This window comes from Vigna unguiculata, chromosome 9 (genome assembly GCF_037176805.1).
Source record: "Vigna unguiculata cultivar grain cowpea cultivar isolate G323 ecotype 2 chromosome 9, ASM3717680v1, whole genome shotgun sequence".
In the NCBI taxonomy this organism is placed as follows: domain Eukaryota; kingdom Viridiplantae; phylum Streptophyta; class Magnoliopsida; order Fabales; family Fabaceae; genus Vigna; species Vigna unguiculata.
Window position 1 is genome coordinate 171,996 of NC_140800.1, and position 25,146 is coordinate 197,141.

Below are 25,146 nucleotides of genomic sequence, written 5' to 3' on the forward strand. Positions count from 1 at the left end.
GCAGTGCTTCTTCCATTCTTCAAATAATATTTTACTTATACTCAGATTACTTTTGAATTTCGATGATGCTCACGTGGGTAACTGGTTGCACCATTTTAGAAAGTTAATACTCAGATATTATTAGTTTAATGGGTTATCAATCATAATTGATCGAATCAAACTGCTTTGTATTATCCCAATCACTTGAAAAATATTTATACAGTGAAGACACAAGTTCGTGAAGCCTACTAATTAATAAAAGGATAACCCTTTCGTCGGTAGTTCATGGTAGGGCACCCGATATGAGATTCATTTATTCTCTGTAATAATTTCTTTTTGAAAATCTTTTTAATACTACTTAGATATTTCAATTTTCTAGTGTATTTTGTACTTTTTGTTATTGAAGTAGAAAATACAGATATCTAAATAACATGCCTTGATTGTTTTTATACATTCCGTTGAGAAAGTCTTATTTTCTAATTTTTTTTTTTAAAAACGTAACGTCTGAACAAATTAATTGAGACCCAAACCTCCAAATTGAGCAACTTTTTTTTTATAAAGATGCTAGAATATTCCGATACAATTAATTACCACTTAAAAAAATATATTTGAAACTGGTCTGAGTTTTGCTAATGAAGGTTTGTGTGTCGTAAATATGGAGAAAAATTGAAGCAAATTCTTTATTTATTTTTTTTAAATGAAGAAACTATTGTTTATGATGAAGAAATCTCCACCACATGAACAATCTGAGGCATGTTATTACAAGGTCCGTGGGTTTGATCTGCACAACAAGGACTTTTCTTAGGTGCTAACAGTTTCATTAATTTTGATTGTTGGTTGTCTTCCCACTTATTTCACTTCGGAATACAGTTAATGTTAATGTTTTTTTATTTTAACAAAAAGGGTTGCTAAAGACATGCTGAAACCTACGGAGTTATTGAAGATTGGAGATTTAAACAAACACGTTTGGCTGTTTTTACTTGCATTTGATTCGATCATGTAATGTAATGTAACAAAGGTGGTTCTTTGGTTTGATCAGTGGTTGGAGGAAGCAAAGAGAAACGTAAATGAAGCAAAAGTGAAAAGTGGGTCAGTGCAGACGAGAATTGTCGAAAGTTAAAAAGGAGAAGAAAGGATGGAAAAGTAATGTGATAGCATGATGGTAGAATGGTTCAACCTTCAAGCCACTAGTTTTGACTAGTTGTCAAACACTTTCAAAACTAATAGCAGCTCATAAATTCAAATCCAATTGTTATACCACAATCACGCATGTTTCGTCATTTTCGGTCTACTGGAACAGTAATTATAATAATACATTATTAAGTGCTGCACCTATTTTGTCCTTTACATCTCTCCATGCTCTATTCAATTTCAGATCAAAATTTCAAAAGATTTAACATATTACAGAGAACAGCTTACGTCTAACTTCTTCTAGAAGTTTTTTTTTTTTTCATGAATTAAAATTAATTCATAAAGTATTAGACTATCTGCGCCATCGAGTCCATGTTTTTCAAAGAGAATGAATATTCTGCATAAGATTTTTCAGTCAGCACATGATGGCCACATAACCAATGACATCATCAGTTATGTAAGAAAGTGTTATCTACCTTTCTCTTTTTTAAGATTAACCACCCTTTTCCTTTAATAAAAAAATCTACCAGTTCATACAATCAAAAGCCATGCACACTGACAGTTTAAAAAGTTTTGACACAAGAACACCAGCTTTATTCATATCTTGTTGCTAATCCAGTTACAGTGTGGACTTTGTTTATTATCAGCAAGATTCAGCAGAACAAAAGCTATGAATTACTGAAGATTTCCAATGCAATTACTATATTTCAAATTCGTGCTTGCAAGTATTGGTGAGATAAATCGATCCCGTGTTGTATCCCTTCCACTTCACATCATATTGAAGAAAATCATCTCCAATAAAAGGAAGAGGGTGATTCTATTGTATTGTATTGCTAGAATTCGAAACCTATACTATATACAACAAAGACACTTCAAACAGTTACTCTCCTCAGCCATTATATGCACACGTATTGATAACAGCTACCATATCTACGAGAGCTCTGACCTCTCTCTCAAGAACAAGAACAGAAAATTCCACTCACAACTTCCTACCTCGAAGCTGAATATGCACATTAAAGAAAAATAAAAAAATAATGAATAGAACTCAAGTAATTCCTAACTCAGCTGTGTCCTCCTCCCCCTGAATTAGCTGCTTGTTGTTCTACATCTACAGAAGTAGGACTCCAAGGATTTAACCTTCTGTCTCTGCTCAAAAGCCTCTTCAATGATCTCAGTCTTCCCGTCATTGGCGATTTCAAGTCATCTTCAGCAAACCTGTTTGCAGAAGGCGACAAAGAAGATGAAGTGATATCACTTGGTATGTCAATAACGAATGTTCCGTGACGTCTATTGCTGTTGTTACTATCATCATCATCGCAGGTAGCAGCGGAAGAGGACGAGGAGGGACAAGGTGGCTGAGAAGCACTTTCCTCCAAAGAAGCAGCACCAGTAGAAGTTATTTGGTTGTGATCCCCCCAAACCAAGACGTTGGTGGGAAAAGTTGGAGACTCTGCTTCTGAGTTCTGTGCACTGTTATTTTCATCTGATTGAGCAGAAACAGAGTTCCTGCAAAGAGGGCACGTAGAATGGGATTGGAACCACATGTCAATACAACCAACGTGAAACCCATGATTGCATTTGGGCAAAAGCCTGGCCTTTTCTCCTTCCACCACCTCCGAGAGGCAAACCGAACATTCCAAACCCTCCTTGAAGTCTTGGGCTTGGAATACCAACACGGGAATGGAGCTCAGAACGGAGGGATCCAGTCCCCTTCGAAGACCACCCTCTTGACCGGAGGAAAACACAAAGCGGCGGCGGCGCCGTGATTGCGGAGCAGGCTCGCGCCACCAGAAGTTTCTTGTGAAGAGGTGAACGCCGAGAGCAATCACAACAAGGAAGAAGAAGATTATTATAACGATTATCATTACCTTTCCGATTAACTCAACGGCGGGGGATTCACCCAGAGTGTCAGTTTGCTCACCCATAATGCTCTCTCTTCTCTCTTCTCAAAGCACAGAAGAAAAGAACTTTGAAAGGATTTGGAACGGTGAACGAGAGTGAGAAGGGTGGGAGTTAAAATAGAATCATGGAAACGAGAGTGCGAAGAAATGAGGCTGGAGAGAAGAACCTCCACAATGGACTTGAAAATGAGAACAACTACCACGGCGTTGAATGGTCTAAGTTGAACTTGGGGTTGACCCACACATTCACATAAAAATGAAGATAATCTTAATCAGTATTGAACAAGAAGAAGATTCAAGATTAAATATTGAAGATGGTTTAGTTTAGTTTGGATTGGTTTCCCTTCCCTCCACGTCTCTGCCATCTCTCTCTCTTCTTATTCGTAATTCCTGTTTAAAACCAAAACATTAGCCGCAGCCTCTGTATCTGTACCACTCACACTCCAGCAACTAACCTTTTAACTTTTGACCATTCCGATGATTTAACTCAAACACGCTCCATTCACATAATTCAATTCAACCAACAATTATGTTAGAAAACGAAATGTAAACTACTTACAAATACGCTCTTTTTATCAAATTGATAAAATCATAAAATAAAAAGTCCAACTAGCTTCACATGTACTGCAGCATCAGAAATTTCGATTGAATTGCTGTTCCAGGGCAGGGCCTCTTAATTATGTGACGCTGTCGCTGTTATAATGCCACGGCAAACAAAATCAATGTGGATTTCCAAGAAATTCATGAAACTTGTACTTCTTTCAGTTTTCGGATGTGCTTATATTGCCTCTCTTAACCAGCAAATTAACAATAATAATAAAACATTCCTGTTCGAAATTACAAGGACAAGTATTTATGTAACAAAACCTTTGCATTTGTAAGTGTTCTAAATGTTACATGATTATGTCATAAAGCCATTTGTTTTTATTATGGTGAAATAGCTTGATTTAGTTTTTATTGTGCATGAGTATGACATGGCTAGATGGAGTAGTTTTGCAGACATTTTGATGCCAAATTTGATGGTAAATGACTGGAATCCTGGTTCTTAGCTGATTAGAAATGGCTGAAAAAGCTTGTCCACGAAAGAAAACCGTAATTTTTCTTGCAGTTGGTGGATCCAAATCCAGCTGTTAGTGGAAATGAATATCAATGTCCCTCTTAACGTACAAACAAACACCCCTTGTGGATACGGTCACTGACACTCCAACCATTAAGCATGCACTCCTCAAATGTGTCCATTTATTCACTGAACCTCCCACCATCACATCACTTTTCAGTATTTCTTCAATTCATTGAATCTCAATCATACAACTACAGAGGCTAACATGTATATTTTAAAAACATCAAGTATGCTCTAATGTTTCTTCTTTAGTACAAATCTTTAAATAACTAAATAATATATGTGAGGAATAAATCCAAACCACACACACGTACGCACACACATATGAGAGGTGCTGATCTTGATTTATTAGTTTGTCCTAGCTCTGTTTTGATCCTTATTTTACTGTACGAGGTTAAACATTATTTAACAACAATGGGCAGTGAATTTATTCAGATTAACGAAGCAGCAATCACTGCTAGGAAAGAGAAGACAGTCTCAATCGGTACAATTACGCTTAATTTTTTCTGCAATTGAGATCTGATACTTCACATGTTCTTAACATAATTTTCGTCTTATCTTACATTATCAAACTCACATCAACATAAACAACTCTATAATAAATCATATTTGAGCATTAGGTTTAGGAATCGATCATATAAAGTTTACCCATACTTATAATCATATTTCTGGTACAGAGCTCCTTTTTCCTTCAACTAGATCTTGTGTAGGCAGAAATCTAGATATTATGTAAGTATTCTGGTATGTGTTAATAGTGCGTGTGTGAAGTTGATTTTTTTGAATGAAGATTGATCCAGTGGAAGGAGAGTAAGGCGAGAAATTACAGTAGTATGGACCAGATCTGAATATATTACAAATTACATATGGAGGAATTGATGGAAGGTGTGAAATATTGTAAAAGTGATGGACAGAGAGACAGCGTTAATGAAGCAAGGGGAAACACTCACGATTGGTAGCTGAAGGAAGCACTATGTAATGAAGAACAATGAATAAATCAGAGAAACTGCGGAAGAAAAGAAGGAGAGAGTCCCTAAAAAGTTGGGGGTGTCCGTGATGGTTGTCGTGGAGAGTGATATTGTTTCTGCAAAGAGGGCAAGTAGAATGGTAGTGGAACCAGGGAGCAATACAATGAAGGTGAAAACGGTGGTGGCATCCCGGTAAGGTCCGTATCTTCTTCCCTCCATCAGAGATTTCACACAGACACACTGCACAACAATCTCCTTCACTCTTCTTTCCTCCATCACCATAATTTCTGCTATACACTTTATTGCTTCGGATTTTCAAAACAATTGCAAAGGCTGTAACAGTGAGTATGAAGACCAGTGTGGTGACCATGTTTCCTCTTCTCTTTTCTTTTCTTTTCTTTTCTTTTCTTCTCTTTTCTTCTTCTTCCTGGAATTTATTGATAGCCACTCAGACACCAGCGCCTGCAATGCATGCATGCCGGCTTTCAATAATGAGTTCCTTTGTCTTAGTGTCATTGGCCTAATGTAATCCGCTTTTTTTTTTTTTTTTTACAATATTGGTGTTAGAAATCAGAAAACAAAAATCAAAATCTCATTTAAATTTGCTTCAATTAAATTTTAATTAAAATTTTCGATTACATCTTTGTGAAAAATTTGGACTCCTATTAAATATATTTTATTTTCATCTAATTATTTTACCTTCTTTCTTTAATCTTCTCCAACTCACCAAAATGAAACTAATCACCATGCAATCAATATGGAGCAGTTATAGATATCGTATTATTAATTTACTGCATTAGTGGTTGTGGAAAGATAGTACAGAAATAAATTTAAAAAAAGAAAGTTAGAAAAGCAGATAACCAGCCAAACCCCTTTTGTGTTTTAAATGATGTTATTTTGAAAGCGAAGTGCATGAATTAGAAAATATGCGAGGCCCAAAATGGATGGGTTTGGAGGGACGCGAAGGTGAAGCCCAACGAGGAAGCCCAACCCAGAGTATCAGAGTGATTGACATTTCACAATTTACATGTATTCTTGGTACTACTATCTTAACCGATTGGTTCCATTATCCTATTTTTCAATTTGTGGTGTGCGAGCGAACAAGCTTCTTTCAAAGCTGCTTCTTCTTCTGCTTCTTCCTCCGAGAAAAGGAGAGGAGATGCACTTTACGCTTCCCTGAATTGCACGCACTCTCTGAGCTTCCATGCCTTTGTTTGGTAACTTTACGTTTCTTCCTAATCTACGCGATTCATAGGATGGTTAAATGTTGTTAATTTGGGTTCTGTTGCGTTTTGAGCAGAGATTACGAATGCGCAACTATCCTTCCGTTATTCTCTGACGTTGAAGGCCCCAATGCCGTACCATGCGCCCAGAGGGTCCTGGATTTGCTTGGACAACCTTAGAAACAGAAAGGAGGCTAAGCTGAATGTGATTAAGGCTGTTGCCACCTTCGAACCTAACACTGTCGCTGCAAAACCACACTCCAACCACTTGGATGTAGTTCCTCTAACCCCTCCTTCCTTTGACCTTCAATTTTCCGACCAAGATACACAACAACCTCAACCCGATGACAGGGAGCAGTTGAGAAGAATGAGGATATCCAAAGCTAATAAAGGAAACACGCCCTGGAATAAAGGAAGAAAGCACTCTCCTGGTATGCTACCCTACTTTCTTTTCTTTGCTTTCATTCTCTTCTTCATTCCATCTCATTCTCAATTATGTGTCACCTCCAGAGACTTTGCGCAAAATCAAAGAAAGAACAAGGCTCGCGATGCAGAACCCTAAGGTGATGTCATGTAAGAATATTCTTATGTCTTTGTTCAACTAACATTTTTCATATTAATTAATAACACAACATCCAATCCATCTTAATTCTCTTCACCTCGAATGCCTCACTATTTCAAAGCAAAGCACACGATATCTCATGTTCCTAATTTTTTAGCCTCTCTCTGCTTCGCCTAACTGTTTCTTAGAGTCCCATAAAATAATCTATCATGATTAATCAGTAGTAAATTTAGATGTGAAATGATATTTTGAATATTTGCTCATGTAACATTTGTGTATTGATTTCCTTAATAACATTTGGTAATGCAGATAAAAATGAAGCTCAGTAATCTTGGCCACTCTCAAACGTAAGCATATGCCTAATGCCTTTCCACTTTGGTTGCTGTTACCAGTAAATACTGCTTCTCATGTTGGTCAAAATGAATGCTGCTCTGCTTCTTTGTTATTAATAATATCTGCCTTCTTCATTGATTGCACAGCACAGAAACAAGAATGAAGATTGGTGCTGGAGTGAGAAGGCGATGGGAAGAGAGGCGTGAAAAGAAGAAGGCAGTGGAGTCTTGCTGCTTTGAGTGGAAAAATTTAATTGCAGAAGCTTCTAGAAAAGGCTTTGTTGGTCAGGAAGAGCTGCAGTGGAATTCTTATGAAACCTTGGATGAACAGCTGAAGCAGCAGTGGTTGATGAGTGTTGACCAAAGGAAACAAATGATAAAGACATCAGGTGGCAAAAGAGCACCCAAGTCCCCTGAGCAGAGAAGGAAAATTGCAGAAGCCATTAGTGCAAAATGGGCTGATCCTGTAAGTCTGTATGCTAAATACATTGAGGTTGGGTAAATAATTGCTATACTGCCACGAAATGTTCCCTAGATCTTTCACGTATCTTTCGCGCTAGTTGATACACATAAAAAGTTTTATGTCATGGACACTAATTTTTGTATGTCTAGCATTTTTGCCATATCTAAAAAGTGGACGTTGATATGTATGTGTTTACTCTATCCTTGATGTGCACTTTGACTTGTATTCTTACGTATGTTTGAATAACTTGTCATCCCAAATGTGGTAGATAAGTCTACTCAAAACTTTGTACCCTAACAAATAATGCTTTGTCAAAGTACTCAGACTGATTTGGGAGCTTCTTTTTTACTTTTTCCCCCTCTAAAAGAGCAATTTATTTCTGTTAAATCAGGAATACCGTCAAAGAGTTTATTCTGCATTGTCCAAGTATCACGGCACGGAAGTTGGAGCTGAAAGGAAAACTAGAAGAAGGCCAAAAGATGATACCCAACCTATCAAGAAGAAACCTACAAAAAAGAGAGATACTGTTACTAATGCTCATGTTAAGAATGACTCAAAATCCCATAAGACCATCCTGTTGAAAAAAAGTAAATCCCCAGCCTACAAGGATCCTTTGGTGAATTCTAAGCTTGAAATGATAAAGAATATTAGAGCACAGAGAGCTGCTTCGGAAACCACACAAATTCAAGCCATTGAACGAGCAAGGTAAACCCATTTTCTACTAGCAAGGATCAGTGTAGAAGATTATATTATTTCAATAATAAGTAAATAATCCCCCTCCCTCTCCCAAACACACACACAACCTTTTTTTTTTTTTTTAACATTTGGCCTTCTTTTATCCGTGGTCATGGTGGATTCACAAAACATCAAACATTGTCTAATTCTGTTTGGTTGTGGAGATTAGGTCATAGAAATCAAGTTTTGGTTTATTTGATTGCTATCATGTAGTAGTCATCATGTTTAAATTCATGAAATGATATGTTACGCGCAGACTATTGATTGCTGAAGCTGAGAAAGCTGCCAAGGCACTGGAGGTTGCTGCGACAAAGAGTCCTTTTGCACAGTCTTCTTTGATAGAGACCAGAAAGCTTATAGCTGAAGCTATTCAATCACTGGAATCCATTGATACACAAGCTATAACTGACAGTAATGTTCCTTCGGTTGGTTTGAGTGAGGTCAATCAGGAAAAAGAATCAGCATCTGAAGTTCTAAACCAATCAAAGATGGCCCCAGTAAATGGACACACGACATTATCATCAATGGACTACAAGTTCTCTGAACATTTTCGCAAATTTTCCTTGGAGAAGCCAGTTAATGGTGAACCTGAACGTCTCCTAACCAATGGCTGCCCATCCTTTCCTTTTAGTTTGAATAGTCAGATAAGCGAGTCTAGTCCATCTAATCAACAAAGGGAAGCTGAACAGGATCAGAGAAGTGAATACGAAACAGAGCCTTCTCCAATAGTGATGGGAATTCAGTCCCTTGAAAACGAGACAGTGTCTAGATCACCTATAGTAGTATCTAAAAGATGGGTTCGCGGAAGGCTCGTTGAAGTGGCTGAAGAGAAACAATAAAATGGGTAAAGCTTAGCTCAGTTTTCAAACATTAATACAATGCAATGTCACATTGTTTGTTGCATGTTATATAGATCATAAATGCCACAAATATTTTCTGCTTTAAATAGTGTGATCATTGCTTACTCATCCTTTCACTCTTTGAAATCAAGCAAGAGGTGAGTTGAATCAGCCTCGCAACAGCCAACCACGTGTAGACAGATCGAGGAAGACTAAAATAGCAATCACTAAGGAAAGGGCACACTTCTATTAGGTCACAGGATACTTCTCTTAATCATGTTATTACATTAAACTAAGTTAATCATATGATTGTTTTGTTACCGTACAGCGTATGAGTTGATTCTGTGAGTAATTTATATTGTAGTTTTGTAGCCACCGCAGAGTTGAGCCCAAGCAGTGGCCATTTTCCCCTTAGGCAGGATAATCCATTACACTCGGGATCCCACCCGAATCATTAAGAGTAGGGCAGTGTTGGTTAAGGGTCAACGAAATTTTCTCTTACATTTATTTTTTCAAATTCGCCCTTCAAGTACTGTATGGCAATTGACCAAAACTTCTATAGCTCTGCTCCTTCTCGGTGGTACTGTTTGTAAGGCTTTATAATAAAAGGTTCTTGAAAGATAAAAGTGTTCATTTTTAATCAAACAGATTTTTTATTAAAATCCAGATAGAATAAAAAAATTCAAACAAACTTGAAATAACCAACTTATCTTGGGGAGAAATGTTTCTCCTTATATTTGGAGTGTAATTAATATTTTGTTATTTATCTCCTGATCATCAAACTGTTACATGAGAAATTGTTAAATATGCATTACCTGTTTTATGAGCTTCATTCAACAATTAACATGCATGCAATAAATTAATATAGTGAAATGAATTTGAGAAACTAGATGTTTGACTGTGAGAAGCCTTAGAAGTGGCAAACCTCCGACTTTAACAACTATTACATCACTACTCATCATTCAATCGTGTAATGATAGAGGCTTCCATGCATATATTGACGGACCACGTAGAATTATTTTTAAGACAAATGTATTTTATTTTCTATATTAATTAAAAGAAAATTAAGAAGTTAAAAATAGATATTACAAATTATGATTTAAAATAAGTAGCATTCATTTTCGTGTTCTTATTAACCTTTTCAAACTCTTTCTCAGTTTCAATCAGTCAAAATTCTAACATACATACAACCATAAATAGTTATACATTTGATAGTATATATTATATATTATTTTATGTAAATTGAATGTTAAAAGATAATAGTTATACTTACCAGTTAAACAGTGAGTATCAAATTTTGCTATACTGAATAAATTCATAATGAATACATTATACAAGAACAAAATCTTTTTGCTGCATGAATAAATTTATAATACATTAAAAAAGAAAATAAAATTATCAAATATTCCATTGTCGTCCAGCGGTTAGGATATCTGGCTTTCACCCAGGAGACCTGGGTTCGATTCCCGGCAATGGAAAATTTTAACTTTTCTTTCCAAAAACTTTCTCCTTAATCAGGTAATGTGAATTTTATTATTTTTGTTGTTGCGTGATTATTGTGGTAGTTGGGCCAGTTGAAGATTAAATTAGTGGAATAAGCAATGGGCTGAGATGGGCCTGGGCGGTAAGAGGTCGTTTTCGTTCACAAGCCACAAGCAAGACGTTATTTTCTTCCTTCCTTCAACTTCCGCAGTAACACTAACACAACAGTCATCGTCCTCCTCCGCTGACCAGTCACCGGCAAGCAGCGATGGAGAGGGATTCATCTTCCGACGAAGAAGACGAGGTCATCCATCAGAAGGAGAGGAATGCGCCTACGTCTCCCTCTTCCTTCCACTTCCAATCCCTCACTTCGCGAATCACTTCCTACTTCAATTTCCCTTTTCAGAAGAGATACCTCTTCGCCATTCTCCCTCTCTTCGCAATCCTTCTCTACTACGTCATCCCAGATTCCCACTCCCTCTTCTCCCTCTCCTCCGTCAACGTCAATCTCCGCCACCATCAACCCGAGGAATCTCAATTGCGCGCCCTTTACCTCTTGCGCCAACAGCAGTTAGGGCTTCTCCACGCTCTCAATTCCACCTCCCAAACTCACACTCTCAAATCCCTTCTCTCCAGTCAAATTTCCCTCAACTCACAGATTCAACAGCTTCTTCTCAGTCCCTACACCCCTGCCACCTCTCTCCATTTTGGGAACGCCGCGTGTGGAACAGTGGATCAGAAGCTGCCAGAAAGGAGGACCATCGAGTGGAAGCCCAAGGCTAATAAATTTTTGGTTGCAGTGTGCGTCTCGGGGCAGATGTCTAACCATCTGATGTGCTTGCAGAAGCACATGTTCTTCGCGGCTCTCCTTAACCGGGTCCTGGTTATTCCCAGCTCCAAGGTGGATTATGAGTACGAGAGAGTATTGGATGTGGAGCACATGAATAAATGCATTGGAGGTAAAGTCAAAGCGGTAATCTCCTTCCAAGAGTTTTCTAGCATGAGGAAAAATGGCAAGCACGAGGGTAAATTCTTGTGTTATTTTTCGCTGCCTCGACCCTGTTGTCTGGACGAGGAGCATTTGAGGAAGTTGAAATCGTTAGGGCTTTTGTCTACGAATAGGCCTGCGGCTGTGTGGGATGAAGATGCGAGGAAGCCCAGGAAGAGGAGCGTGGAAGAGGTTGTGTCAAGGTTTTCACGGGTGGAAAAGGAGGATGTTTTAGCCATTGGGGATGTATTGGATGCTGATGTGGAGGAAGAATGGGTGATGCAAGCAGGTGGTCCACTGGCTCATCGGTGCAAGACTCTGATTCAACCCAACCGTCTCATTTTCCTCACCGCTCAGCGTTTTATCCAAACCTTCCTCGGCAGGAACTTCCTTGCATTGCATTTTCGAAGACACGATTTCTTGAACTTCTGGTACCTACGTCGCCTCGCCTCGCCTCCTTAATCACCATCTATCATGACAGCGCAATTAAGTAAATAATTGCGTGCGATATGATTGTGATTGTGATGTGTGATGATCCGTTTTGTTTCTTGTTTACAGTAATGGTAAAAAACCAAGTTGCTTTTATCCTATTCCTCAAGCAGCAAATTGTATCTTGCGTGTGATTGAAAGAGCCAATGCACCCCTCATTTACCTCTCTACAGACGCCGCAGAGAGTGAAATTCGGCTGCTTCAGTCACTGCTTGTGCGAGAGGGCAGGCACGTGCCACTTGTCAAACGCCCACCTCGGAATTCGGCAGAAAAATGGGACGCTTTGTTGTACAGGCATCATATTGAAGGAGACCCTCAGGTCTGAATACAATGCATTATATGTCAATGTCATTCATTACCTTATTTTTTCCGACCGCTTTTAACATTGGGTCAATATTATTTCTAATTCTATGACTTATTCAGTCATCATGCTGCATCTCTTAGTTGTTTAGTTTGTATCCATGTGTGCAATGTGCGGTGTGCGGCTTGTAAATTCCTCTGCTAAATTGCCTTGTGGGCATTGTTGTTCTTAAGGTGGAAGCTATGTTGGACAAGACTATATGTGCCATGTCTAGCGTGTTCATTGGAGCATCCGGTTCAACTTTCACCCAAGACATTCGACGGCTAAGAAAGGACTGGGGATCCGCATCATTGTGCGATGAGTACCTTTGCCACGGTGAGGAGCCAAATGTTGTAGCGGAGATGGAATGAGAACCTCAAATAACTCTGATCTCACTTTCGGGGACACCTCATCTTTGTCCTGCAAACATTTGACTTAGACTAGGATTTTGTCAATATGTGTTGTCATGTGTGATAGTAGAGTTGCCCGTTTCACTTGTAACTTTTACTGGTTTATATATATATATATATATATATATATATATATATATATATATATATATATATATATATATATATATATATATTCTACCACAATAAATATAGTGTATGATTCACAGCTTTGTCCTGAATTTGTTTCCATGTATAATCCTTCTTCCCTATCCCAAACCCACATCCCGATTCTTTTTGGTTAGAGATGAGTGGAAATAGATGTACATTGGTTGAAAAAAATGGAAGATAAATAAAATATAAACAAAGTTTTTTTATTGAAAAAAAAAAATAATTATGTGTTTTTATTTTCGAGCATAATCCTCCTGGATAACATAATTAATTATGTGTATGCTTTTATTTTCAAAAGCAATTTTTCTATTCTTGACAATATAAGTAACTATGTTGCATCTTTTCTCAACTTTTTTGCATTTTTCTTCTCATTTTTGTGCCGAAACTTGTTATATTTAATCTTGATTTTCGTGCTTTCCTCTCGAGAAGGAAAAAAAAATATAGATGTCGATTTGCCAATTGACAGCAAGTATATAATAGGTATGAAAAGTGTTATTATGTAATGGTAATATGAAAGAAAAATATAAAGAAATAATGGAGTTTATCACATCACTCTTTTTGGAAATGAATGCTGAAGGTATCTCTATCTATGGATTACGTCCAAGGAACTTTGAACTGGTTTGGTCAGAGCTAAAAGGGAAAGGTCAAAAGCATCTCAAAGTATGTTCATGGATGAAGCCAACTTAACGTTTTAACTCTACTAAGAAAAGGGAAATAGTCAGTAACAGTTTCTAAATCTATAAATAGGCTGTCTCTAAATCTACAAATAGGGGGAAGTGGGCGTAGCAACCCAACTTACACTCTACCATTATATCAATGTTGACTCTGAAATCTCTATCAACAACACCACGGTGTGTAAAATTAAACATGTTTTTCAAGTTGAAGTGTGTGTTTTAGTTATCACACATGCCAATTCATCCCTAGTTGGTACTGTCCTCTACTCAATTTTATTGTCATAATGCCATCTATCGTTGAACATTACAAGCAACAAAAGTAGTCTAGCAGCAAAAACAGTGGAAAAGAATAATACTGTTTCAATCATCTTCTGATTACTGTGAATAGATTACTTCACCGTTAATGGCTACATTAGCTTAGAAAGTTAGATTGCATAACTAGGAAACCTTTCATTATTACCAGTTGTTATTAACAGAATATGGAAGGCACCCATCTAAACTGAGCTTCAAATTTGTAACTATCGAAATTATATTACAAATAAACCACGTACATGACCCGGTGTCTAACTCAAAGAAAGGGAGAAAAATATAACTACATTTCCATTTCCATGGGGTTTATATCTCCCGTAGAGCTGCCTCATCGCTTCCTCGTAGGGATCCTCCATGATCACTATTGCTAAATGTTCGCTTGCTCATGTTAGCTCGCTGCACCAATCGCACCAGTGCTTGAACCACTTCTGACATTGGTGGTCGGAATTCAGGCTCCGGCTGCCCCAAAACAGTAAAATAAACACATTAACATGCTATGCACAAATATATTCTTTCCACCCAATTCATGTTTACATAATCAGTATATTTTGTGTGAATAAAAAACGTGGCTGACCATACCTGCACGCAAAGGGCAATAACATCCGCAAATCGAGAAAGAGACTTAACAGGATATAGCCCCTTCAATGTAGGATCAACCATTTTACTCAATGCATCAATATCATGGAGTTGAGGTGTTGCCCATCGAACCAAAGACTGCTCAGATCTTGGCCTTGAGCTGTTACAGAATATCAGAATCAGGCTACTAGGGGAGCCAACATATGATTTGTGTATAATTTGAAATGCTGCAGAGTATTGCTTAATAACAAGAAGAAACCAAAAATTCATACCATGAAATTATGTTAAGACATGTATTTATTTACATAAATATTTCAATTGTTTTACTTTATGCAATGTATATCTATCAAATGTGAGGTAATCATTCACCTATCAAATGGCTTCCGGCCGCTGAGAAGTTCCAACATGACAACCCCAAAGCTGTAGACATCACTTTGCAGAGTATACTGACCAGACAACGCAACTTCAGGTGCATCATATCCAGATCCAACATTATGACTCAATATCTGAATGAGACCAAAAGTTAGAACAATAATTTTATCGGGTTTGGCCAAACACAATCACGTTCAATTATAAAAATCTAAGTTCTAAAGATTTATAAAACCACCTGGTCTGTATTTGGAATATAGCTAGCCAATCCACTATCTGAAAGATGAGGATTAAGCTCTGTATCAAGTAATATGTTGGCTGATTTAATATTCTTATGAACAACGGATGGCGAACTAACTTCATGTAAGTACCTACAAAAAATTGTGGAGAAAGTCTGGTCGTTGAGTCTCAAGTAACATTGACATTTATGCTTGATGTCCAACCACATGTTGCCACATAAAAATCATGGGAAAAGAAAAATTCCATTGTAAGTAAAATCTTTACTTTCGCAAAGTGGGACTCTCCCACCTATACTGATAGTGCACTGATTTTCAAGGTGATAGTGGATAAAAAATAAACTCAATTCCTGCTTTATAGTCCAAAATAATCTTCCAGTGTTTATATTTCCAAATATGAACACTAGACAAAGTATAATCCAGAGTCCAGACAAATTTTTATTTGGGAAAAAAAGAGAAAACTAGAAACTGAATTTCAGTTTTAAATCAGTCAAGCCCAAAAAGGACAGGTCAGCATGCAATTTAGGTAGAATACCATACAAAATAAATAAAACAGAAAGATAGAAAAGCAAGGAGGAGCTAGGTGGAAAAACAGGTTAACTAAAATATTGTTGATGAATTGATGCAAAAATTCCTCAAAAAATTCTGTATAAGGACCTTATAATCCTATTAGTACATAACTAACTTACTCTAAAGCACGTGCAGTACCCAAAGCAATCTTGACACGGGAATTCCATATAAGTGGTTTACTATATTCGTCTGGTAGATGAAGGAAGTCATGCAGTGATCCATTTTTATGAAATTCGTAGACCAAGAGGTGTTGTCCATACTCTGAGCAATAACCTACAAGCTCTGTCACATTTGGATGATGCAAACTGGAGATGTTTGAAATTATTTCTATAAAATCATCTGACAAATCACTGGAAAGGACAGATGAATCTATCTTCTTCACTGCAAGAACCTACAACATAATTAAAAATTAAAAAAAAAAAAATAAAGTCAATCATTAAAAACTTTTGGTCCAAAGTAGAAATTTTCACTATTTAATGGGATATTAGCTATATTTGTGCCATTTCATGGGCATGATTTTCGGGGCATCTTTGCTCTTTTTGCTTAGGGGAGAGAATATTGGAGACACTAAAACAACCTTATGCCATATCAGAAGTGCATGCATCTGTGTGCTTGTGCATAGATAATACACAGATTTGATCCTCTTTGGGGAATATTATATATTAATGACAATAATCTGGACATACCAATCCTTGTCATTGGAATCAGACAAAGTCAAATTATAGTAATATAAGTTAAGAAATACCTCTCCATCATCAAATTGAGCACGGTAAACACGCCCAAAAGACCCCTCGCCAACAAGATGATCCACATTGAAGCTACCAGTAGCAATCTGCAGGTCAGCAATAGAATATGATTTCACATTTGCAGGAGCTGTTACAGTCTTCTTCACAATTGTGGGCTTCTTGGAGAACTCTTCATCATCAAATGATTTATGTCGATCAATAGGTGGGGGTTTAAGATTTATTGAGGCAGAAGTATCAAGCGTCTTCATGTCTGGTACTGAGGATGCTTGCTCAGACTTCTCTTCTGCATTACGGCACATATGTCAATTTGGATAATCAAGTTGAAAAGCAAAATAATATGCCAAAGTTTGAATTGCAAACTTTAATTTGGTAATAACCACATTACTAAACAGAAAAGACCAACTGGAAATATATAACAGCAAAAAAAGGACAAGTTGATCTTGTTCTTAAATAGTAAAGTTTGGCAACATCATAATAAATTTATCTAGAGAAGAATAACATAAGGATGCCCTCATCATTAAAGAAAAAATATCTTGAAATAGTATGCAAGACGCAGACCATGCACTCCATTTGAGGGAAGTGGAGCAAAGGATTGATTGTCCAGCTTTTCTAAATCTGAAGATGTCTTCTTGGATTTTCTCTTCGCCAGAAAGAACACTACTATTGCCCCAACAACTATGACGGAGACTACAATTCCAGCTATGGCACCACCTCCTATACTGGACTTTTTGCCCCCATCAACTGAGCTGCTGCTGCTGCCGCCGACATCTGGGGTGGTGCTTCCCCCTCCAGACTGGTGGTGTTTGTTCCTTTTTGGTATGGGAGGTGTACCAGGAGGAGGTGGGGGTGCAGATCCGGAGCTCCATCCATTACCACCGCTCCTAATGTTAAATTTGTCTAATATTAGAGCTCCATAAAAATTTATGATGAAAATCTGATTCTGAATTTCCAAATTGCTGACAATGAGAAATGCTTACTGTAGGTTTATGTTCTTCAACTGTTCCGGTATCCATCCAGTGAAATTATTGTTTTCCACATTCCTGAGAATAATTTAAGACAATAAATACAATTGGCTTCAAGTTTTTCCTTTTGGAAATATAGGAAAGGAGCTATGTCATATGATACAACAGAGACGCACAGATTATCCAGAGGAAGATTAGCAAGGACATCAATAGTGCCCGTAAACTGATTGTTTTGCAGATTCCTGCCCAGATATAAACAAATTAACTTAGAATGCAATCAAAAAAATGTAATGTAGTAACAGAAAACATCAACAGTCAGTATCTTTACATGGTTGTTATGCGTGAAAGTGAGCTCATAGTCTGAGGGAGGTCACCGGTTAGAGAATTGAAAGAGAGATCCCTGTAATAAGGAAAAAATATAAGCCCACTTGGCTCAAATTGTTTGGTATTACCAAGGACCAAAAGTAGCCATGTAAATAATGAAATTACCAAAACCATATCACATGAAACATATTTCAACAGCACATATGTATGTATTCTTTTCACATGCAAAATGTCTTGAAATGCAATCACAACTAATATTGTAAGACTATTGAACTACATAATAGTAATTCATCGAAAAAAGCATTATCAGAACATACATGAGATTAAAAGGATCAACACTTTATAGAAAGGTAACAATAACTTGATAGCCATTTAGACTACTGTTTTTATGCAGCTGAAGGGTAAGACAAATTCTCACAATGTGGAGAGGGTGGAAAGATTAAGAAAGTTAACAGCCAGTCCTTGCTGGAGCTGATTGTGACCAAGATTCCTGCATAAAAAAATAAAAAATTATCCCAGGAGCTTGTAGTGGTGATTGATACAGTACAACTATGATAAATTTACAAGAAGAAAATTACATACAGGTCTGTAAGAGCGGTCAGGTTTGAAATAGAGTAAGGAACAGTCCCTGTGATGTTATTATGAGCAAGATTTCTGCACACAAAGAACTAAGAATGTTACAAATCATATCATAAATAAAATGCACAGAAGAGCCACAACCACATATCAATTGAAACATACAATCGCTGCACATATGGAGGGAGTTGATATGGTATGCTGCCGCCAAGACTGTTGCTACTCATGTCTCTACAAAAGTTTATAAGGTCACACAATAATAGCAACGAATATATGTAAGGAAAGAGACCATTAATCTTACAGGGCGCTCAAAGATGTCAAGACTTGTAATCCATAAGGCAACGACCCAGTTAGTCCAAGATTAGACAACTTACTGGCAAGTCACAAATAATAGTCATTAAAGATAAACACCAAAGCCTAAAGGTAATGATCAAATTATATAAAGTGAAGAAGAGAGTGGGACTATACATCTCTGTAACACGGTTGCCTGAGCAAGAAATTCCTTTCCAAGGTTGTCCACATGGATCATCACCATTAGCAGGCCAACCAAGCTGGGCTGGTGAGTTCAAATTTTGAAATAAAAATCTCAAAGCAGCAGCTGCAGAAAACATTCCAAAAATAAAAATATTAAGCAAACCCAATACATGTACTATGGATTTTCATTATCTAATAGGTTATGGCCTGTAATGGGGGCCGAACAACAGCAAGACCAAAACACAATCAAAAGACTGAATAACTCTCTGTGTATTATTTACGTAACGTGGGAAATTGTTTGTAAAAGAAGAAGAAGAAGAAGTTGATATCAGCAATTACAAAGAAGAAAGATTGCAGAACCAGAAAAACCCCCCTTTCTAACATTTTGGCCCTATATTTACTTGAGGCCCCACACAAAATCCTGCAAACGTGAATTCGTTATTCTCTCCCTTTTGCTGCTCCTCTGCTGTCCTTTGGGTTTGTTAATTGCCAGCTGTCCCACTTTCTCAACAAACTTCTCAGACTTCATTTTTTCCAATTCTGCCCTTGCCTCATTATCTGATATAACATGGCCTCAGCACAATCCATTTACATATTTCAGGGTATAGAATTCTCTTCAGGAAAAACTAATCCATTATGATAGAATCCTTGAATATACTACTCCTAAACAAAAGTGAATAATTTGGACCTTAGCCTTGAATACAGATTAAGAAAATGATTTCTGACAATTAATTGGTTATTCATAGATTATAAAAGTTGCAAGTTTATAAATATCAAAGCGTAGAAACTAAAAAGAAACCCAACTTTCACCAAGTATTCTCAAAAGGGTACATCGTAATTTCCAGGGTGGAAGTGGTATGGATAGGAGATTAGTAATTGTTTTTTTGTGCATAATGTTAGTTCAAATAGCATCACCAAATATTAGGCACCTGAAGAAAAGCCATTCAAAATTATATCACCGGGCCAGTACAAAACAGAGAAATTTGAAGGATCATAATGCACCCATACAAGTCTGTATTTAGGGATGTAAATGAGATTCAAAATCATCAGATGTTCATCAAGCAAACATTCTAGATATTCTGAAGGGTCACAAAAGCAATGCAGACTGCTTGTTGAGGATTTAAAGATGTGGACCACACAAGACAAATAAGGAAGTGTACAGCATTAAACTAAACATGAACTATATAATACAAAAAGGGTAAAAACAAGCTATTTAATGTGTACTCAAACCTTAAACAGAAAGCTAAACCCTACAAGATTTTGTTAGTGATTTGCCAATGAAAAGTCAGAATGGCCTAGTAGTCTAATGCAGTAGTTGGTTTATTTTTAACCACTTCGTATGAACTACTTCAAATCCCATATTTGAAATATGGCAGATCTAAAATGTGCCATTTGATAGATAAGATTAAAGAAGTCCACATACAACTTTGACAAGAATTTTGGAATTAAGCACAGGTGAAGTTAACACATTTCCACGTTACTGCTCGTGCTGTTAAAGCATTTATCCTCACGGGACAAGGGCTTGCTGAGGCTACTATAAAGGATGGTTCCGAAGTCCAGAAAGGCAGCTGCAGCATAGAGGGCTTACCACAAACTAAAAATAACGCACATGCTCCAGTGCGTTGTAGACATTACCATTCAGTACTCTACGCTGCTTACCTCTGAAAATTTTTAGCTTCATTTCATTGCGTAATATAACACATGCATGATTTACTTGCACATCAAACTGAACACCAAATGTTGAAGATAAGAAGTCAACGGAAGGGGATGAAAAAGGAAAGACCAAGAGTGTCGGCAAACTATAAAACACACACAAAAACAACTCATAAAGCATTAAAATATCAGAAAGTGATTACTAAAACAAGCAGCTTATTTTTCTCAGACTCTGTGTGCACTACTACATAAACGTTTTGGCATTTGATCCATAGTTGATGAAAGTTGAACAGGGAGGTAGAGGAAAAAATTGAAAATTTTCCTTGTCAAAAAGTTGAAGGGTAGGAGATATATACACGGAAAAGAAAAGGCCATGGAAAGAAGTGAGACTTCCATCAACAAACGAATAATGCAGAAGACTCTGTGAGAGAACTCTAAGGATTGATTATCACTTATTTAGCACTTAGCATAACATAAACCTTAAAAATGACGCAAGGCAAGGCGACCAATTACAAAATAGTAAGAACCGACAATCAAGTGTACCAGAACATATTGTTCAAACTGGAAAGGAAAAATACAATTCATTTGATGAGACCATTGGCATGCAACGCAAGCTGTACTTCGTAGAGAAAACCAGCAAACTGTCTAAAACACTAACAATCACGGTAATAGAACTGATGTGATGTGAGCCACTCAATAGATCAGCTACAAAGCTTCTCATTGTCTCAGAATAAAGGAAAACTAAAAACTACAAATAAATTGTTTGAACAGTTCAGAGCACACAAGTGAAATGGGGGAAGAGAGCAAGGTTTTACAAGAGTAGCACAATGCAAAAAGCAACAAACAGATAGAGTGAAGTGAAGTGAAAGAAGAGACTAACCATCATTTGGATCTGTAGCAGAAGTAGCACCATTGGGCATCCAACAAAGAATGCAGGAAGTGATGCACAGCAACAGTAACAACCTTCTAAACTCCACCATCTCTCACCAAATTCTTCCTACCCAGAAAGCTGAAAGGGTTTTTCAGTCACCCCTTTTCAGCAAGTTCTAATCTTTCTCTCTGATTATTTTATGGGTCTATGCTAATGCTGCCCCCCATGGCCAAGTAAAGCTGGCCAGCACGAATTGCCAAAAAGAATCCAAAGTCATGGAAATTTTATTTACTTTATCACAGTCACAGTGCCTCTCGCAGTATTCGTATACATAAAAATAAATTTATACTTCAATAATAGTACCTCACTATTACTATAAGAAAGAAATTTTTTGTGAAGCTTGGTTTTTCTGGATTTTTCTGTGCTGGATTTTTCTTTCAAGACAATTTAAGTAGCTTTCACAATACAGGGACATGAGTGAAAGACACGTTTCTACAAATTTATTATCATACAATAATATTTATTTTCTGCTATGTATTTATTCTGTATATACGTATTGGTCAATAAATAAGCGAGTATTGGTAAATGTGGCTTTCATGACAACGGCTATGCCAGGCAAAGCTGAAGAAGGAAGTCAAAGAAACCAATTACTTGAAATGATGTCATGCAATATTTAATAAATTACTAAAAAGAAAGCAAGTGACGCAAAACATTTATCTTTGTCTAATTTTAATGATGGAATTAACTTTTTTTCTAGTTACAGAATAATAATGGAAAAAGACGTTTGAACTAATGACACCTATTTTAAATGCCGTTTTTTGGGGTAATAATGAGGGTTCAATAATTCTCAGAGGTTGTGACTCGGATTGAGTAACATCTTTAATTTTCAATTTTTATGTACTTTATTGTTTTCGAATATTATTATTTAATTATGATGTAACATAATTTTCTATTGATGTAACATATATTGATATGTGCTCTCTCAATTATTACTATAGAACAACATATACAGTGACATTGTTCCATATAGTAAAACTAAGACACAAAAATTTAGCAAAATAAAACAATTAATAGAGATTAAAACATATATTATCTTTCATATAATCTTCCAAATGAATGTGTGTGGTTGTTTGTCGTGCTTTGTGAAAAAAAAAATAACATCATTAAAGTTTTCTTAGATTGACAGAATAAATAAAAATTGATGATTAGAATGTGTTTTAGTTTTATACCCACCATTTATAAGAATAAATTAATTTAGTTTATATATATATATATATATATAAACAAAAATAATATGTGATAATTAGATTTAAGTAGACGTGTAATAAATAAAAATCATAATTTATCTAGTCTCCTTAATTCTTCTTAGAACACATATTTCACAAATTATTCAGGTTTAAAAAACTGTAAATAATAATTTAATACCCGTGATTTAAAAAATATATCTCTTAAAAAATATAATTAAATCAATTTTTTTTTCTACTAGTTTAATTAATTTATCATAGATATTCTATGATTTAAATGAAATTCAACACAATTATACTTTCATCATAATATATTTGACTAAATATATTATAGTCCACTAGAAAAAACATGTGTCTACATTTTTTTAATATTTATATTATAGCAAATTATTAATATTGTAAATTGATTATGTGGGGGTGGATGTTTCTGCAGGTGTACGCGTGTTTGAGTGGATGAATGTGGATTTTTTTCTTGCATAACACAAATTAAATACCTAGGTAGCATAATGTGCTTTACATTTACTCTAGCATCACACTTTTTTTTTTCAGGTCTGAATTTGGCTTCCCGAGAATTGAATTTTAACCCCGATAATCGAATTCTGACCTTTGTTTTAGCATGCGTGGTCGAAATACTAACCATAATTCAGTTTCCTGGGTCTAGATTTTTATTTTATTTTGGTTTTTGTTTTAATTAAAAATAATATATTTTAAATAAATTAATATAATATTTTAAGATGGGAAAATAATGCAGTAACATTTGTAGTGTTTTGTAAACTTTTGGAAGTTGTAAAATATAATTTTTGAAATGTTTTAGTAGTTATAATTTAGTGATAAAATTCAGAGTGTAATTATTTTAGTAACCAATAAATTTTATTTTGTAAATTGATATCTAAATTAATTATTATAGTAATTAACAATTCTTTGTCACTAAAATTGGTTAATGAAATAAAAATATTTTAAATTAAATGAATTTGAATTTCTTAAAATAGTAAATTTTTCTATTAAAACATAAAGGATTAATTTTTCATAAAAACTTATAGAAAAATAAAATTTCCAATGGAGAAAATTGTGTGCCCCAAATACATTCTAAAATATGTATTTAGAATTTACAGATGATAAAATTCCTTTTGTAATCTGTACATATTATTTTTAAGTGATTTTTAATTCATTGTAGATCGATTGAATTTAGACAATTAGATTAATTTTGCAACATTTTATTGAAGACAATAAAACAAAAGGCAGTTATTTTATTGTTCAATTTGACATATCAACATGTAACAATGTTCCACATGACAAAAAGAAGAAGAAGACGATATAGTCTAACATAAAAGTCGCAATCTCATTTAACTACTTTTGATTGATATATATATATATATATATATATATATATATATATATATATATATATATATATATATATATATATATATATATATATAACAATAATGTGACTAACATTGATTGAAGAGGACATGACTTCAAATAAAATATTCACAACAAAATAAAACAATTACATAATCCATTCAATACCACAACTTATATATTAATATTAGTGTTACTAATATCACCGACATTTCTAATATAACAATCAATATGAAGAAAAATTATTAATATAACTCCTTTTATATTTAAACAACTCTTTCTCCATTTTAAACCACTCATAAATCTATATTAAGATAATATTTTTACTCTTAGTCACTAGATGCTCCTATGACCATATTCATTTAGAGTGGTCTAATCGAATAATTACTCCAATACCATTATTTTGTCATATTCTTTAATCTATATAGAAAGCTTAAAAGATAAAAAAATCAAATTCGATATAAAATTATCACATTATATTTTTTAATTAATATTTTTTATAAAGAACATCAAGTGTTAAATAAAGAAATATTAATATAGAATATCCCCATAAACAGACCTGTAACCACTATCTTTAATAATTTTTTTTTTACAATGGATTAGATTAACATTTGTTTAAAATCACTAGTTTTTATTATTTAAAGAAAAATCATATAATATTTTTTGGTGGTGAGGTATAGTGGGTGTCACGAGCGAGTAGGAGAAGTTGCTAATAATGTGATCACAATTTCATATGTTAGCTCTGCAAATTTTTCCATCATAAACTACCAATTTATTAAGATACTATAACCATAATCTCAAATTTCACTTTTCAACTAAACATACAATTATCTTATTTTATCAAAAACTTAAATTATCTGCCATACATTTCATATCTATATACTAGTACATGCTTAATTAAATTAAATCTTAAACATATAATGAATTTAACAATTTAATATATTGATTTAAAACTTTAAGAGGTTAAAAATCACATAAAAAATATTGTTACTCCCTATTTTTTAACCTCTTCAAATTTAAAAATCATATTTAAATATTTCATTCTAATTTTAAACCTACTCTGATCCTAAATTAATTTTTTTTAATAAAAT

General features: G+C 35.3%; 4 protein-coding genes and 1 non-coding gene across 8 annotated transcripts; 3 read left to right on the forward strand and 2 right to left on the reverse strand.

Annotated features, from left to right (window-relative positions):
• Positions 1-1,783: 1,783 nt before the first annotated feature.
• Positions 1,784-3,448, reverse strand: LOC114162499 (RING-H2 finger protein ATL60-like). Its single transcript, XM_028046413.2, has one exon. It carries the CDS (start codon positions 3,033-3,035, stop codon positions 2,172-2,174), a length of 864 nt encoding a protein of 287 aa, XP_027902214.2. The 5' UTR covers positions 3,036-3,448; the 3' UTR covers positions 1,784-2,171.
• Positions 3,449-6,017: 2,569 nt separating this feature from the next.
• LOC114163350 (muscle M-line assembly protein) lies at positions 6,018-9,876 on the forward strand. Of its 4 annotated transcripts, XR_003599406.2 has the most exons (9): positions 6,018-6,313; positions 6,397-6,750; positions 6,830-6,882; positions 7,191-7,228; positions 7,361-7,679; positions 8,068-8,381; positions 8,668-9,255; positions 9,403-9,503; positions 9,615-9,876. XR_003599406.2 is itself a non-coding variant. In XM_028047611.2 (8 exons), exons 1-7 carry the CDS (start codon positions 6,301-6,303, stop codon positions 9,248-9,250), a joined length of 1,674 nt encoding a protein of 557 aa, XP_027903412.2. In that variant the 5' UTR covers positions 6,018-6,300; the 3' UTR covers positions 9,251-9,255; positions 9,403-9,577. The 4 variants fall into 4 exon arrangements, 2 of the variants coding, with proteins under 2 accessions (XP_027903412.2, XP_027903410.2); XR_014984348.1 differs by having other exon boundaries at positions 8,668-9,503; XM_028047611.2 differs by lacking the exon at positions 9,615-9,876 and having other exon boundaries at positions 9,403-9,577.
• Positions 9,877-10,656: 780 nt separating this feature from the next.
• TRNAE-UUC (transfer RNA glutamic acid (anticodon UUC)) lies at positions 10,657-10,728 on the forward strand. Its single transcript has one exon. It is a non-coding gene; the product is annotated as a tRNA-Glu (tRNA).
• Positions 10,729-10,866: 138 nt separating this feature from the next.
• LOC114164562 (O-fucosyltransferase 36-like) lies at positions 10,867-13,136 on the forward strand. Its single transcript, XM_028049279.2, has 3 exons — positions 10,867-12,151; positions 12,279-12,528; positions 12,744-13,136. The coding sequence occupies exons 1-3, from the start codon at positions 11,001-11,003 to the stop codon at positions 12,918-12,920; spliced, it is 1,578 nt and encodes a 525-aa protein (XP_027905080.2). The 5' UTR covers positions 10,867-11,000; the 3' UTR covers positions 12,921-13,136.
• Positions 13,137-14,213: 1,077 nt separating this feature from the next.
• On the reverse strand, positions 14,214-21,749 carry LOC114164007 (protein STRUBBELIG-RECEPTOR FAMILY 6-like). Its single transcript, XM_028048458.2, has 16 exons — positions 21,459-21,749; positions 18,920-19,049; positions 18,753-18,824; positions 18,617-18,682; positions 18,458-18,529; positions 18,294-18,365; positions 17,880-17,951; positions 17,728-17,793; positions 17,567-17,629; positions 17,148-17,470; positions 16,589-16,872; positions 15,963-16,234; positions 15,276-15,408; positions 15,038-15,174; positions 14,672-14,828; positions 14,214-14,551 (listed from the first exon to the last, which is right to left on the reverse strand). The coding sequence occupies exons 1-16, from the start codon at positions 21,556-21,558 to the stop codon at positions 14,399-14,401; spliced, it is 2,172 nt and encodes a 723-aa protein (XP_027904259.2). The 5' UTR covers positions 21,559-21,749; the 3' UTR covers positions 14,214-14,398.
• Positions 21,750-25,146: the final 3,397 nt, after the last annotated feature.

What these genes read in the sequence shown, in the direction of transcription:
- LOC114162499 (XM_028046413.2), bottom strand. Translation starts at nt 3,035, where the DNA reads ATGGGTGAGCAAACTGACACTCTGGGTGAATCCCCCGCCGTTGAGTTA.
- LOC114164007 (XM_028048458.2), bottom strand. Translation starts at nt 21,558, where the DNA reads ATGGTGGAGTTTAGAAGGTTGTTACTGTTGCTGTGCATCACTTCCTGC. An exon ending in TTGAAGAACATAAACCTACA is followed by an intron (nt 17,471 to 17,566) that starts GTAAGCATTTCT and finishes ATTTAACATTAG; the next exon opens with GAGCGGTGGTAATGGATGGA. An exon ending in CTCAATTTGATGATGGAGAG is followed by an intron (nt 16,235 to 16,588) that starts GTATTTCTTAAC and finishes ATTATGTTGTAG; the next exon opens with GTTCTTGCAGTGAAGAAGAT.
- LOC114163350 (XM_028047609.2), top strand. An exon ending in AGGAAGAAAGCACTCTCCTG is followed by an intron (nt 6,751 to 6,829) that starts GTATGCTACCCT and finishes TGTCACCTCCAG; the next exon opens with AGACTTTGCGCAAAATCAAA. An exon ending in AATCTTGGCCACTCTCAAAC is followed by an intron (nt 7,229 to 7,360) that starts GTAAGCATATGC and finishes TTGATTGCACAG; the next exon opens with CACAGAAACAAGAATGAAGA.
- LOC114164562 (XM_028049279.2), top strand. Translation starts at nt 11,001, where the DNA reads ATGGAGAGGGATTCATCTTCCGACGAAGAAGACGAGGTCATCCATCAG. An exon ending in CACGATTTCTTGAACTTCTG is followed by an intron (nt 12,152 to 12,278) that starts GTACCTACGTCG and finishes TCTTGTTTACAG; the next exon opens with TAATGGTAAAAAACCAAGTT. An exon ending in ATATTGAAGGAGACCCTCAG is followed by an intron (nt 12,529 to 12,743) that starts GTCTGAATACAA and finishes GTTGTTCTTAAG; the next exon opens with GTGGAAGCTATGTTGGACAA.